The following is a 15,136-nucleotide window of genomic DNA, read 5'->3' on the forward strand; positions in this document are numbered from 1 at the left end:
ATATAAACATTGCTACTTTCGAACAAGGAGTAAAAGGAACACGTAAATCAGTTACTCGTCACAACAGCCTGAGGCTCGGCGGATCGGTAAAATATTAATCAAAATCAAAATTCCTTCCAAAGTGGAAAAAGAAAACAAAAAATGTCTCCCGTAACAGCCGATCGGACGGACGGCTATTAACTGTTACAACGGATCCCCAATATATGAATCCATCAAAATAAGACGTATACGCAGACACACGTTTGTATGCATGTACAGGTGTATTTACGTATAAGATAAGCGGAGTTCAGAAACGTGATCGTATCTCCCGTAAGCGCGCATGCGACCGGCAAAACGTATTTGGTATAGCGATGGTGCTGTGAGGTATATATTGTGTACGGCAGAGTAGTAAATAGGTGTTACCTGATGCCGACCTTGGCTCGCACACAAAGTTACCCTATCGAGCACCGATCGAAGGTCACGCAGTAGATGCGGAAGAGAAACAAATGCTCGATGGAGGAGTGGATGGTGCTCGGTTGCAGTGGGCACTGAACTGCTGCTGCGTCTGCTCTCCTCGGCTCGCTCCGATGCGATGCGGGGACGTCCTCGCGCGCGAGGGGCCACGGCACACTATCCCCTTACTGGGTCAGTAACGGAACAGTACAAGCAGGAGAGAGGATGACGACTGATATTAAGGTTCAAGAAACTCCAGAACGCGGCTTGTCGATTTTTTGTTTGGCCGATCGTCCGTTCGGCTTTCGTCTCGGGGGCATAATGCACGCGCGCTACGTTTTTCTTTCGGAAGAGTTCGTTGCCATCGAGAAAACGTCACACGAACTTTTGCGATGTACGTGGTACCGACAATGGTGCGTTGGGCCATTTTCGAAAAATCCAAGATTGTATTACATTGCTTTTTGTATTTATCCTTCGGCTCTGACAAAGACAATTGTATCTGGACTTTTCATAAATAATAATTATCCATAGGTCAAAGTAGCTAATTATTGTTTACATTGGTATGCTAAATAAAAAAAAAGGCGATTTTACTTTACTCAAGTTTTTGGAAGTGACTTTAAAATCTGTGTTACAACGTTAACAGCCTTTTACTGCCAATTACCTCCTAATACTATCAAAAGGACGTGGTGAAAATAATAAACAAAGAGTCGTTTTTTTTTTTAGAAAAGGGTTTTTTGTAACAATTTATTTGCATTTTTTGTTTCATTTTTTTTTTGTTTTTTTTTTTACACCCCAAACAAGTTTACATTCACTTGTATTGTTTTCATCGTTTTTGTTTTTGGTAAATAAATAATAATGATAAGTATATGAGAGAGAGAGAGAGAGAGAGAGAGAAATGACGCGGTGGTCCCGAGCGAGACTGGCAGCCTCCTGGAGGCAAGCCCGCACGCGCGTCTTACGGTTTGATGTGCCCAGCTCCAATCGACTGCCGCTACAAGCCCAGGACGAAATTCAATCTACAGATAAGTGAAAAATAAGGCGGGGAGAGGAGGTGGGAGGGGAAAAAAAAGAGGATGATCGCGCATTGTATCGCAGCCTTTGTATCTTAAATTTTAAAAAAGCAAGCCTCGCAGCTAGGGCTTGACGATCTCGATCTTCTCCTCAACGATCTCGGCGATCGGCGCCTTTTGCTCCTCGATCTCGGGCTTCTTCTCTTCCGCGACGACGGGCGCGCTCCCCTCGGGCACTGCCGGTTTCTCCTCCTCTTTGGCAACCACCGATTCCGCAGCCAACGGCTCCTTGACCGGTTCCTCTTTGGGCTGCTCCTTGGCCTCACTGGCTATCTTCATTATGATCTCGGTTACGGACTTTGGTCCTTCCTTCTCGGCTTCTGTTGACAAATTCCGGATTAAAATTCATTTCACGTGTCGCTCGTATACCGTCAAGTCGAACAACTCACTGGTAGGCTGGGGTGCAGCTGCCGCCGCGGTGGCAACCTGAGCCTCGGCACTTTTGACGGCGGTCACCTCGTCGTCGTCGTTCTTCGGCGGCTCGGTTGCCTTGGCGGGCTCATCGAAGGAGCAGTCCTCCTGGTTGGTCTTGAGGAACAGGACCTTGGATATCTTGTACTTGTCGAGGATCCCGTAAGCCTGTGGAAATCGTTGCCGTGAGATCACTCGGAGCTTCGAAAAAGCGACGGTTCTTTTTTGGTTTTCGGCTTACCCTTTGGAGGACCTCGCCCGGGGGGATGCGCTGCCTCGTCATGATCCAGGCGTTGTGGACCGTGAGGGGCCAGAACCTCGTGCAGCTCCAGAGCACGGCGTAGTTGTCGTAGTCGGTTTCCAATACGCTGTACTGCGACTCGTACGGGAGGACCGGCACCGACGTGTACTTTACGTGAAGCTTGCCCTCCTCGGCCTTCGAGGGAGCCTTTTTGATCTCACCCTCGAGTACTCTCTTGATACCGGTGCTACAGAGAACATTGTTTTTTTATTTATTTTGTTATTTCAATCGTTACTCTAGATTTTCTCTCGTGACTTACAATTGGCTTCTTACTTCGTTGATGACGTGCAGTTTACCGTCGGTCGCTCGGGTGTAGTTTGACATGACGCACCGCGAAGCGATTTCCGACAACTGGAAGTTACGCTCGGCTTCGTGCCAAACACCGAGGAACTACGACCAAGGGTTTTTTTAATTCATTTAATTGTTACTTCACAACACCAGTTGTCGATCGGTATATAAAACACGTTGAAAATTGAAAAATTGACAAAAAAAAAAAAAAAAAAAAATCACTCAATAATGGATAAAATAAAAAAAAAAACTCACCCGCTCCATGTCGAAACCAGGCATGGGTAAGTACTCCGGGCAGGAGCCAAAGTAGGGAATCTGCGCCCTGGCGCAGATGGCGAGGGCCGCTATAAGCAGCGCAACGTAGCAGCTCTTCATGTTGATCGCGCGATCGTTCAGCTCCACGAGCATGGGATGATCTGCCGTCCGCGGCCAAAGTCCGCGAAGCTTTATATACTTTAAGCGCGGAGGGCAAGCAGGGATCGTTGACCGGACCAGTGGTATCACCAGCACCAGCCAACGCGCGCGCACACACACACGTACACGTGCCTGCACACGCGTAATCGCGAACGCGTGCAAAAGCAAGCTTATACCTTTACCTCGGACGCCCCCCTCCCTCCCTCTGCCTTCCCACCTGTGCCCGGTAACCCTGTGCGTCCGAGTCGCGCAGATTCGCCGACGAGTATTACGGTACCGCGCGTTTCTCGTTTCTCTCCCATGTGGCTGCTGCCTCCCTCCCGGGGATTATTATTGCTGCTTTTTTCCGCTCCTCTCCTTCGCTTGGAATTATGATTTTTAGGTGGTCGATGCAGCAGTTTTCAAGGATAACGATATTTCGGTGGCGGTGAACGGTACTTACGCATATACACACGCTCGTGAATGGTCCAAGCGTCTGCGTTACTCAAGATGAGACGTTGCCTGTATTATGTGTTCACACGATTTTTTTCCACCCTGATCGTTGTCCAGGCGTTTTACGTTGCCACCAAACGTCTTGACGTTTCATGATGATAAATTAAATTTAAGTTTTCAACATTTACCAAAGATAGAATAAAAAAAAAGAATATCTGGAATTTGTCAACGCAGCAATTTGGATTATACTGTTTTTGACGAGGTACTGTCAATATTTAGAGTTTTCAATCGCATTACTTATTTACACGAAGGGGCAGTAACAACCTAGTCGAGAACCCTACAATCGTTCCGTTGTCACGTATTACTCTACCATTAGCCCCGAATGGGCAGGGTATACCTGACACTTGAATTGTGATCATCTACTTGACACATTATTATACTAGTACACCCACGTATTTCTTAAGTAGAAAAATTTTCGAAATCTCACCCTTGTATATGATCGGTATACACGTTGCGTAAAAAAGTAGCAACGCAGAGCCTAATGGGCGGTCCCGTGTCACCCAAGCAACTTGTACATTTCCACGTGACAGTGGCAAACCTGCACGTTCTTACGCTTGCCTTTTGCAGTCCGCTGGGAAAACCTCCGCGAGACATGTACTCACACACGTGCAACTGTTGGTCGATGTCGGCGCGACTGCAAGTTCAGCCATGAGAGAGTAGATAAGTAGACGGAGAGAGGGAGCAGAGAGTTCAAGTTCGCGCGACGCTACAAGTGCATGGGGCTGTTGCGGCTGTGCCCTCACTTGGGACTTTTTTTCTTGGCATCGAAAGTGCCATTATCGGGAATCCCGTCCGACGTCCCCTTGCCACCTCGTCCGTTCTCTCGTGCACTGCGTCAACGTTGTCTCTTCCTCCTCCACTTTTTGTCCACACGAGCATTGTTGGAGCACAGTCTGCACACACGGGCACCAGCGCGCTTTTGCGAGCATTAGAAAGAGCCACTCCATTACGATGCGCCGTTAGGTGCATTAGCATTTTTCTATTTCGAAACGGCTAGCCTGTCCTCCCTATCCCTCGCGCGTGTCTTCCTTTTTTTTCTTCAGCCGAGAGACGGGAGCAAATAAATTAAGCCGCGGAAATCAAGTGCGCCTGACTTGTCTCTTTTCTTTTTCCTCTCGGGCGACGAGGTGAATATCTACGAGCCTCGTTTCGACGAATTCTGCGTTTGTTCTAACTTTAGAATCGTCACTTGCACGCCTGGAAATAATACAAACAACGCAATCCATTTCCACGCTACGCATTACAGCGTTTCGACGCTAAAGAAATTGCGATGAAGCTAATCCCTTATCAAAGTCTCTGATGGTTATTTCATCCATACATGAATCCGCTCCGCCACAGCGATGCACACAATTTTCAAAAATACCTGGTGCTCGACAAACTCCACGGACGAAAATTACCATAGAGCGGTGTTGATGTATTCAACGCGCCAAAACTCCCAATACCCACTAACCGATCGAAAAGGTCAAGAGCGTACACGTGGTGTGCCCATCGGCCTCCTCCGTGGGTGTATACTCCTAGGTCACCCCAAACGTTACGATGATCCGCGAGATTTCATGCAGGTTCGAGTCTGGCCCCTCGAGGGCACACGGCAGCGTCGGTTGGGCTAACGGGCCCCGCTGACTTTTTGTACAAAAAGCAGTACCAGGGAACCGTTAGAGCCTCTTGCTCCGGGACGCTGCGAAGAGAAAGGGCGAGAGAAGGAGGAGCGGCTTTGTGGGCTCACAACGCGATGTCGGTCGGCGATACGTGTGCGCTCCGTTGCGCGGATATTTTGCCCTTCGAGTGTAATAACCCTCCTGTGCGGAAGACAGTTGGGCCGAACTTTGACGCATCGATCGAGTGCTATTATGACGGTGGGCTATTGTATTGGTATACCGTTAAGATGAGCCCGCGACGATAAGAGACCATTTTTTACGACTTGGGCTAAAAGACGGTTTGACAGGTGCCAGTGATTTTTTTTTTCTTTCTTTTTCCTCCTCAAGAGTGTACCGGTTTGCTATCTTCATTAACCAGCTGTTTCAGCTAGACGGCGTTGTCAATGGCGACCCATTCGTATACGTTTGAGTATTATGGTACTGCCAAAAAAACTTTTAGAAATCTTTACCGATTTCCGGGTAGTCTTCCGTTGGAGAATCGTTTAGCCAACAAGAGAAGTTCATCCAAGGATCGTTGACAAAAATTACAATTTGATAAATAAAAGCCACAAAGGGCACTTAACGTACAATGTAGTGTGGTATAGGATTTAATAAGTAAAGGCTATAGTATTGAGGAAAAAAAGTGTTTTCATTTTTTTTTTTTTTTTTTTCAATTAATGTATTTTCATAAGTCTATGAACACTAAGAAAGCATTGGGGCGGAGACGCGTTCCGCAATCGGAAGAGATGCTTACAATCTATCGCTGTTTTTTTTTTTTTTCTTGTCATGCAGACTTCCAGGAATAGAGAGAGACGTTGTGGAGTGAAAAATGGAAAAATTAGCGAAAAAAGGTTTGAGGAATCAAAGTATGAGAAAAGGAGGGAGAGGTATTATTTTTCTTGCTTGTGTAAAGATAATTCCAAAAGTAGTAATTTAGAGTAAAAGAGGGGGGAAGGTCACGAGGAAGCAAGAAAACTGCAGAGATAGAGAGAAACGGCGCTTGTATGCGTATGTGTGTTCTCATTTACAAGTGTGCGGATATATTTCGTCGCGAGATCATTTGTTTGTTTTTCTTCTTCTTCTATTTTTATTGTCTTTGATCGAACTTTCGTTATAATCAGCTAATCATTCTCCACAATATTTATACACAATATTTTCCGATCACAGTCGGACGTCGCATCGATTATTAAACTAATTGATCGTTCAAATTGAAAAATAAAAAATTAATAATATTACAGATTAAATTTTCTTTCAAACTCCACGCAAATTTTTTATTTTCCACTTTATTCATTTTAATGTATATATATTACAAAAGAGGTTGGAAATAATACTCGCTGCACGTATCCGTGGGATTCTTTGCAACCCGCGATCAAAGTATTGTCCTCGTGCGTTTTTTTCTTTTTCTTTCACATTTTTGTACTATTACGACTTGTCCGCTGCAGCGGGGCCAGCCTACGATCAGAAAACACGATTGTCGCTCGCTTAATTTTACATAAATATACATTGTTGTATTCATTTTTTCCTTCCATACGTTTTGTAAATTTTTTATACAAATTATAGACAAAAATCAAAAAATTGTGCGCGTGCGAGCGAAAGGAGACTTTGCCCGGTAATCTTCGACTCCGTACATACTCTTTTGTAATCTGGCATTATTGTTACAACTATTTACAAAACATCATTCAAATCATTGTTTTTTTTTCTAAAAATTGTAGCTTTTATTTTATTTCTTACGTTGCTAAAATTGTTTCATATACAAGGTAATACTTAGCATTAACTGATATATTATCATCTACTTACGTGTACGTGAAATAATAGTTGTAGTAATATTAATAATTGTTGCTGTTGTTGGGATAAAATCTTTAACGTAAAAATAAGACAAAAACGCAGGGGACGATAAAAGCTTAAAAATTATAATTTACATCTACATCCGTCGTCTTTGTGTCTCACGTGTTTTTTTTTTTTTTTTTTTTTTTTTTTTATTTCCTAATGATTTTTTTTTTTTTTTCAATTACTCTGATTTTTTGCTTGCATTTTCTTTCGCTTCATTTTTTTTCCTTTCTACTAATCGTAATTACATGGTGATGTATACAAACACGCGAGGAGCGTCCTGTCACAAGGACGCGTCTCTCGGCGCGTATTAAAAAATAATTACTTTATTTATTATCATTTAGTATCACATTGCGTTCACTGTGTTGTGTATTATTTATTTATTTATTTATATGTATGCTGATCATTATAACGTGTCTTGCCTGGCTTTGACGAGTCAATGTTAAAATTTACTGATTGTCAATTTATCGTTTGCCTCTTTTGTAAAACGGATCAGTTACTAATTTCAATATTTTTTTTTTTTTTTTTTTATTAAAGGGTAAATATGAATTCTCTTTTTAATAAATAGTTCATAATCTTACATCAATTTGATAAAATTTTTCAAACCAGACAACACTACGTATGATTTTCATAATGATTCTCATTTTGAATTTTAAAACTACTGCAAATTACGGAGCAATTAAAAAAACAAAGTATGGATCGAAGTGCAATATTTTTCAAAGCGCATCAGCTGCCGCATGGTAACACAAAAGTGACAGAAAAAGAATACGGGTAAAAGCTTACGCCCGAACGCCTGTGTGAACGTATCTTTGGTGTGATTGCATATCGAGTGATAATTTTTATATATTAAAAAGTATGAATAATTTTTTTTTTTTATTCTCTACACATTGGAGACAGGAGGGGTATTCTGCGGCACTGTTCAATATTTTTCAACATTTTATCTCTCGGCAATTCTTTTATACCATCAACGTATTCTTTTTGTTATTTAGAAAAAAATACTTGGATACTGTTTGGAATGTTACAAGTTTTTTGTATTCTTGTTGCTTCAAATAAACAAAATCAGGCCAAACTCTTAGAGTCACCGAATTAAGGGTTCAATCGTAATTTGCATTTTTCACTATATCCTTTATAATCTGACGACCCGCGTCATAGATAAAATACAAAACAAAGAGATATGAAAATTCTACAATGAATTAAATTCAAGGCAACTACCCTATACGAGTAGCATCTCCTTCATTGACAATCCTTACGTAAAAACGTACACGATGAAGTACAAAAATAACTGTTGTCGTCGTCGCACTTTCTTCGCTCGCAAAGAAATAGCCGAGTCCTATACATCGATTACCGTTTATTCCGACGCACGTTATTTTTTTTTCCCCTCGCGCGTATTCGATACTTGTGCATTTTTTTTGTATTCGTTATACGCCCGGCAATCGCAACAACAAGAAATATTTTTGTCGCCAACATTTATAATAATAATAATTTATTTCAATAATTTTTCGCCTATAGACATTTGTTTTGGAGAACAAATGATAATATACAAACTTCGCTTCTTACTATTATGTTTTCTCTCTATCTCCTTCGTCTCTGCGTAAAAATGTTTCGTCTAAAAACGCTTAAGCCTATGAACACATGTAATCACTGCCCAATCGGATTTTTTGGACCCATTTGACAAGGCACTAGAGTCACAGATGTTGTCAAAGTCGTGAAAAACAAAGAAAAGATGAAAAAAAAAATAAAACAAAACCAACGTACACATACAACAATTTTTTTTTTGTTGGAACCGTCTCGCACACTTATTTGCCAATATGACATTGTCGTCGTCTTCGTTGGTTTTTCTGTCGATGCGCAACGCACACAAATTTCTCTTCCTTTTTATTTTGTTCTCTCTCTATCTAACCCCTCCCTCTTGCACACAAATCTCGAGACGCGTTGCTACACGCACACTTGCGCTTACAAGTAACGAAGAAAAAAAAAAAAAAAAAAAAAAAAAGAATTTACTACTTATGCTTGTCTGAGGCGATTGTAGGCAGGCCGCTATCGTAAGATCTATTCTCTAATAATTGTTATTCGGTGGAAATTCGCTTGGTCCCATTGCAAAGTGTAAAATAAATAACAACTCGTCGCTGCGTATGTAACACTATGTACAGATGGAAAAAAAAAAATAAAGTTAAAAGAAAAAAGAAAATATTACAATGAAAACTATCGTTATCGAACAAGATCTAAAGAACAAAAGGGAATTCAAAGTAGTGGGGGAGGGATTTGTAAATTGGTGGTACGTAAGGGTGCTTTGCTTTTCTCTTCGCTCTCCGCGTACACAAACAGTGGGAGGCGGAAAAAAAAAAAAAAAAATAGCAAAAAGCTCGCGCGGGATCGTCCGTTCCTCGAACGCGATTATTGTCCTCGGTTTCGATCGATCGATCGCTCGTCATAAAAATATTTTGCGCGGACGGTTACCTCCGCTCACGTGGTTGATCGCACGCGACAAACACCTCGCTTTGCCCGGCACTCGCTCGAGGCTACGAAAAATTCGCAAAACAAGCAACGGCCCGAAGCTCTCGGCCGGTGAGCCGTCAATCGTGCAAGTTTTTGCTGAGCAGGAGGTTGTTGTGGGGCCCGGAGAGGTGCCTTATCAGCTCCGACTGGCTGTCGAACTTGAGGGAGCAGAAGCAACAGAGGAAGCTGTTGTCGCTGCCGACAATCATGTTACGGTGGACCGAGCAGAGGTGCTTCAGCAGGTGGGCCTTTTGCTTGAACATGGCGACGCACAGCCGACACGCGAAGGGCTTCTCGCCCGTGTGCACGCGGAGGTGGGTCTTGAGGTTCCAGGACATGCCGAACTGCTTGTTACAGTAGGTGCACCGGTACTCGCGCACCGGCGTCGATTTCGGGGAGTCCTCGGGGGTGGCGGGCGCGGGCGGGGGCCGGCTCGGGGGTAACCGCCAGGCACCCCAAGGTGGCTCCAAGGACGCCGCGGCTGCCGGATCGGCCGAGGGTGGCCGGTGGATCACTGGCGGCGTCATCGACCTGTCCTGCTGGGAAATGTCAGTGCACCTTTAGCATCGCCGTGCTTTATTGAGAAAAAAAAAAAAACTAACAAACACCTCAAACAGTGTATAGGTTATACTCACGGGGTACGGTGGGGCCGAGGCGCTGAGGGCGTGCGGCGCGTGCAGCCTCCTCGGCGTCTCGAAGCCGGGGTTGAAGGGCACAAAGGCGGGATTCTGGGCAGGGGCGTTGTGAAAGCCGGGCCTGCGCTTCCTGTGGGGCGTAACCACGTAAGCCTCCGCCGGTGGTATCGGTATCTCCTCGATCTTCCTCTTGTTCGGCTCGAGGCCCAGCGCCAGCCGCGCCGCCAGCTGCCTTCGCTTCTCCTCGTGGTGATCGTCCAGCGACTCCCGTCTCTCCGACTTGCCGTCGTGCCGGAAATTCGACCTATCGATGATGACGATACACATTCACAAAATAAATACAATTTATTTGTAGACCATCAAGCACAAGTGAGTGGTGGGCATGGTAAAATATCACAAGTGTAACAAGCGTGTAGTGCGCACCTTGGCTCTCGCGTCTGCAAGTCGCAGACCGGCTGTGCCCCGGTTTGAGGATCGGTGTTGTTCTCGCGGTACTTGCAGCTGCCGGTGTTGTCGTCGAGGCAACTCCTGAGCGAGGACTCGAGCCTGTGAACGATGTCGCGGGAGCTGTCGCTGGTCGTCGAGGCGCCCGAGTTTATGCTGAGGTTCACCGGGTCCGAGCTGTCCCTCCGCCGGGGTGGCTCGATCCTGCTCGTCTCGTGGTTGTTCTCCGAGGGCGTGGTGTCGCTCTCGACGTCCACCTCGTCCGCCTCCGCGTCCTCCTCGTCCTCCTCCTCGTCCTCGGTCTTGATAACCACCGAGCAGCAATCCGCCGGGTTGTTCGACTGTCTGTTGGAGTTGTCGGTTTGAGCCGTGAATTTTTTTTTCTTTTCATCTTATACCAATCGTCAAATAGTGTTCGACTTACCTGCCGTCGTACTGCGACTCGTAGCTCGAGCTCTCTTGGCCCTCCTCCGAGGGGGGCTGCGGAGTGCAGGGTCTCTCGGGGTTCGAGCTGACGGAGCTCTGTGACTGGCTGGGCTCGTACAGCTCTGGTTTTATCTGCAGCAGCTCAAACAGCTCCCTCAGCGGTCTCAGCTCCGATGACTGTATATGGTTGCAAAATGATCGATGGTTTTTTATTTTTAATTTTTTCATTATTTACGACGTACGAGGTGAACAACTTACAGGTATGAGGGCCTCGCCGTTGTAGAGGAATTCGAGGAGGTGTACGACCTGGATCCTGCGCACCCCGACGAGATGGACGACGTGCTCGAGCGAGGTGTTGCTGAGGAGGCTGGCCAATAGGGGACTGGCCGCCGCGAGGACGACCCTGTGGGCCCTGATGAGGGAGCCGTCATCGCAGGCGAGGGACACGTCCACGTGACAGTCCCAAGCGTACCAGGAGCCGAGCTCCGCCGCTACGGTCTCCAGGTGGCTGTCGTAGGAGAGCTTTAGTCTCCCGTCCGGTTGCATAGTCTGCAATCGTTTCACGTTAGGGTTTATACAGGCGACCTTGACATCTTATGTTATACATTAGGTGCTATTAGGTGTATATTGTGCTCGATTATGGTGTTCCAGAGTGTAAAGTAGTGCTTTTTGTTTTATTATTTTTTTACTACTTGCTCTGTGAGTCGTGCAATCATCGATAAGCCCCGACGTGACATGAAACTCCATGCGAACGATTATTGTACGGAGAAATATTAAATGTTGTAAAATTTGATGAAAGTATAAAAGTGTCGAAAAGCCTTCATTTCGTTGAATGATTGATTCTTACTTTTTTGATTGTGCCATTTAACATTTTCTACGTTCCTTTTAGCGTGAATAATTATGAACGATTGTGCACACCTTCTCGAGTCCGATGATATATACTAGGGGATCATCACACGCATCTTTATGCCTAAAGAAAAGACGTATGGAGAGAAAGAAAAAAAATTATTAAAAAAAGTTTTCATCGATTTCAATTTCATTTGCATTATACTACTACAATTTAAAATATATATTCTAAGGTATAAAAAAGCAGTAACAACAACAACAACAGCAGAGTCAGTTGGGCGTTAAGTTTACGATAACGTGCATGCTTTTCGTTCTTACAAATTACTACAAACAACATTACAAAAGGAAAGTATGTAAGAAGGATTAAAATAAAAGCTTTTGAAAAATCTTTGTGTCGAGTCAAACCACATAGACGCATATTATTATTATTATTATTATTTCTACATTATTACACACATGCAAGCGGACCCAATATTAATATAGTAAGCTCTGGCGACACTGAACCATGAATAATAACACCACAAAATCTTTTATCCTCGTACATACAGCACAAAGATTTTAATTTCCTATAACCTACACCTGAGCCTGATACTCGGAAAAGCCCACATTGGCTACAAAAATAGGCCACGTGGAGGTGTGTAGCTCGCGTAATGACACCCGACATGCACGACGGCGCTCAAGGAATCCTTCCCGCCCCGATAAAAATTATAGCAAACATCATCGTCGCGCACTCCCCTCTGGTGTACACAATAAAATATACACCCGCACTACAACAATTACACATAGCAGCTACTAATTAAACATGCACTCGAGTAAGCCGCTCTTTCTCGCTGTCGCTCGCCATTATACCATCATCGCGCGAGTTATCGGCATTACAGCCCTCGTTATTGTACACACGTTACAAGTAGGATAGTCCTCCGACCTTCGCTCAAATTACGAGATATTACTTGCAGAAAGAGGTGTACCCGGCATACATATATTTATGCACATGGATATGGGAAAGGCAAGAGGACGAGAGAGAGAGAGACCTTGGGTAAGAGTCACACGCAGCGGGCGAGCTACATAGTCGCCGAGGTTTTTTTGTCTCTCGCTTCCAGGAGACATACACCGACGGTCGCCGAGCGAATAACTTGCGTATACGTATCGTACACGTACCGCGGAATACGTAATCCACGCGAGTACGTTTTCTTACGGATGGTGCAATCGATTAAGAGCCACAATGTCGCTTCGACGACAAAGCCGGTGGGGGGCAAAAGATGCGCGATGACTACCTAATGCTCGAATCGATCACTCGAGAGACGGGCTCTCCCGCTGCTTTTGTTGTCAATTGCGATGATGATGGAGTTCTTAAGAGCAACACGTACGTGTATATATTTTGCACGATGTTGAATCGCCGTGACATTAGCCGGCGATTCTGGGTCAGGGTAGTATTAGGTGTCTTTTTTTTTTTTTTTCTCGCTTCGTCCGTCGAGCTTTCATTGAACACGACGTTTATTACGTGCCATCCACTAATGTATAGAGTTGCGTCGCAATTTGTAGTTGTGTTTTTTCTCGACGCGTGCGCTCGTACCTACCGATGTATTGGAGGCGCGTGGCGCGACTTTGAGACGTTGAATTTTCATTGGGGAGTCGAGGAAGAAAAATGTCACTCCGTAGAAAGTTTGTTCGACAAATGACCGATGTTCCCCCCGAGTTCGGATGGGGGCACAAAAAAAGAGAGGAAGCGAGACTGCGGCTGCGTAAGATTTGCAAGTCTTGGCGCAAAAAGGGCCGTCGAGATCGTTTTCATTACTATACACACTGCCACTTATACCCATACCCACGTGTATCACATCGTTGATTGCGCGCGTCTCTGTCGTTTCGTATCATTCGCGTCTTGCACTTTTTGCTCGCTCGCCTCGACTGCGTGCATGCGACTGTATACACGTGAGTGGGGGTTGCTCCTTACCGCAGAGTCGCGGCGTGCGTTTTTTCGAGGGAGAGACGATCGGCTCCTTCCCGAGATCGAGACAAATCCAGTTTTTTTTTTTCCTTCTTCTCTCGCGCAGTTGTTTATTCCGCGGTAAAGTGACTTTTATTCGATTAATCCCCCTATACTTGTTTTGTCCCTTCCCGTGCTCTTTTTTACGCAGCAGGAAAGATTGATTTTCATCGTGACCTCCGGTACAAGTATTTTTGTCTCAAATGCAAAAATTCCCAGGATCAAGCCAAAAGCTCGTTTGCTTGCAGCACTGGTACACATGTATGTATGTATGTATGTATGTATGTACACTGCCCAAACGTGGTCAGGGTCGTAAGAAAAGCCCGTGTCTATGCTTTCCATACAGATTTACTCGAATGATACACGATGGCTATCGCAACATCACAGATGGCTTTCGTTAGAAGGCTGTATCGGTACTGGATTTTGAAACGGCCGAACTATATTACCTTTGGAGTTTTCTCGAGACTTGCGGCAAAGGCGAGTTGGTTCTACTGACCTGTCAGGTTCGATGGGCGTAAGTTTGAATTTGAAATACAAATTGAGCACGATACGTATACTACTCGGGACCAATTGCATTGTAATGATCGGTAAGGGGAGAAGGAGAGAAAGCCATGTACGTCGGTTGTATATTAACCCTGTCACTGTTGCACAAAAATATATTTTCAAGTCAGAATGTAAAGGTAGAGAGCGGGGTCGCACTGCCAAACCGGAAAAATCTCGTAAATTAAAATTCATCGAAGAATAAGTACAAGTTGTTTGTCGCGCCGTGCACCCACGTGCAGTGGGCGCATGTCCATGCGATATGCCACACGCGTGTGAGAACTAATGAAGCAGATCGGCCCTGAAGACTGTTACGAGTGTATTTGTATGATATGCATCAGTACTGCTGTCGGCAACAATTTGCGTGGATTTGTTTATTCGAGTAAAAAACACCCACGCAGCGAGAAAAGATCGCGAAACGGTGATTTTTAATTTCCATTCTTTCTCTGTGTTTCAGAGTCACGCGGACACCCATGGCAACACCCTAGAAGCCAAAGTGACCACGCAAGAGAGATCGGTAAGTAAAATTAAACACACTGTAAGCATGTACGAGGGAGGAGAAAGCAGATCCGCGCATGTCTTACCGCGTCCAGTCTGTTACTACTACGCATGAGCCAGCCAGCTCGTACATAGACTGTACTACTACTATTACCCACGTAGTGGCTTGGCTCCCAAGTTCAAGGCCAATTTGCACTCGTCGCTGCAGCTATGCTCTTACGCCACGCGCTGATATTACGCGCGCGCTCTCCTTCTTCCTTTCTTTCTCCCTCGGCCGCGTGCAGCTAGTGTTTTCTCCCGAGGATACATGAGTTGTGCAGGTGTATGCGGGCGGAGCCTGCAGTGCGACGCAGGTGTTGGGATCGGTATCTACGAGGGGAGACCCCGAGTGGGAAAAGCAG

The 15,136-nt window shown here is 45.1% G+C and overlaps 2 protein-coding genes across 3 annotated transcripts; both read right to left on the reverse strand.

Annotated features, from left to right (window-relative positions):
• Positions 1 to 1,306: 1,306 nt before the first annotated feature.
• On the reverse strand, positions 1,307 to 2,877 carry LOC106643731 (apolipoprotein D-like). Its single transcript, XM_014358978.2, has 5 exons — positions 2,758 to 2,877; positions 2,474 to 2,604; positions 2,155 to 2,401; positions 1,892 to 2,081; positions 1,307 to 1,822 (listed from the first exon to the last, which is right to left on the reverse strand). The coding sequence occupies exons 1-5, from the start codon at positions 2,875 to 2,877 to the stop codon at positions 1,566 to 1,568; spliced, it is 945 nt and encodes a 314-aa protein (XP_014214464.2). The 3' UTR covers positions 1,307 to 1,565.
• A 6,336-nt stretch (positions 2,878 to 9,213) lies between these two features.
• Positions 9,214 to 11,950, reverse strand: ken (zinc finger and BTB domain-containing ken and barbie protein). 2 transcript variants are annotated; one of them, XM_014358976.2, is made up of 6 exons: positions 11,718 to 11,950; positions 11,129 to 11,419; positions 10,869 to 11,047; positions 10,424 to 10,789; positions 10,001 to 10,304; positions 9,214 to 9,901 (listed from the first exon to the last, which is right to left on the reverse strand). In XM_014358976.2, exons 1-6 carry the CDS (start codon positions 11,739 to 11,741, stop codon positions 9,443 to 9,445), a joined length of 1,623 nt encoding a protein of 540 aa, XP_014214462.2. In that variant the 5' UTR covers positions 11,742 to 11,950; the 3' UTR covers positions 9,214 to 9,442. The 2 variants fall into 2 exon arrangements, with proteins under 2 accessions (XP_014214462.2, XP_014214460.2); XM_014358974.2 differs by having other exon boundaries at positions 9,214 to 9,904.
• Between the last annotated feature and the right edge of the window lie 3,186 nt (positions 11,951 to 15,136).

The sequence above is a fragment of the Copidosoma floridanum genome, unplaced genomic scaffold (assembly GCF_036245765.1).
Source record: "Copidosoma floridanum isolate Cflo_tuat_1 unplaced genomic scaffold, Cflo_Japanese_pri ptg000001l, whole genome shotgun sequence".
Classification (NCBI taxonomy): domain Eukaryota; kingdom Metazoa; phylum Arthropoda; class Insecta; order Hymenoptera; family Encyrtidae; genus Copidosoma; species Copidosoma floridanum.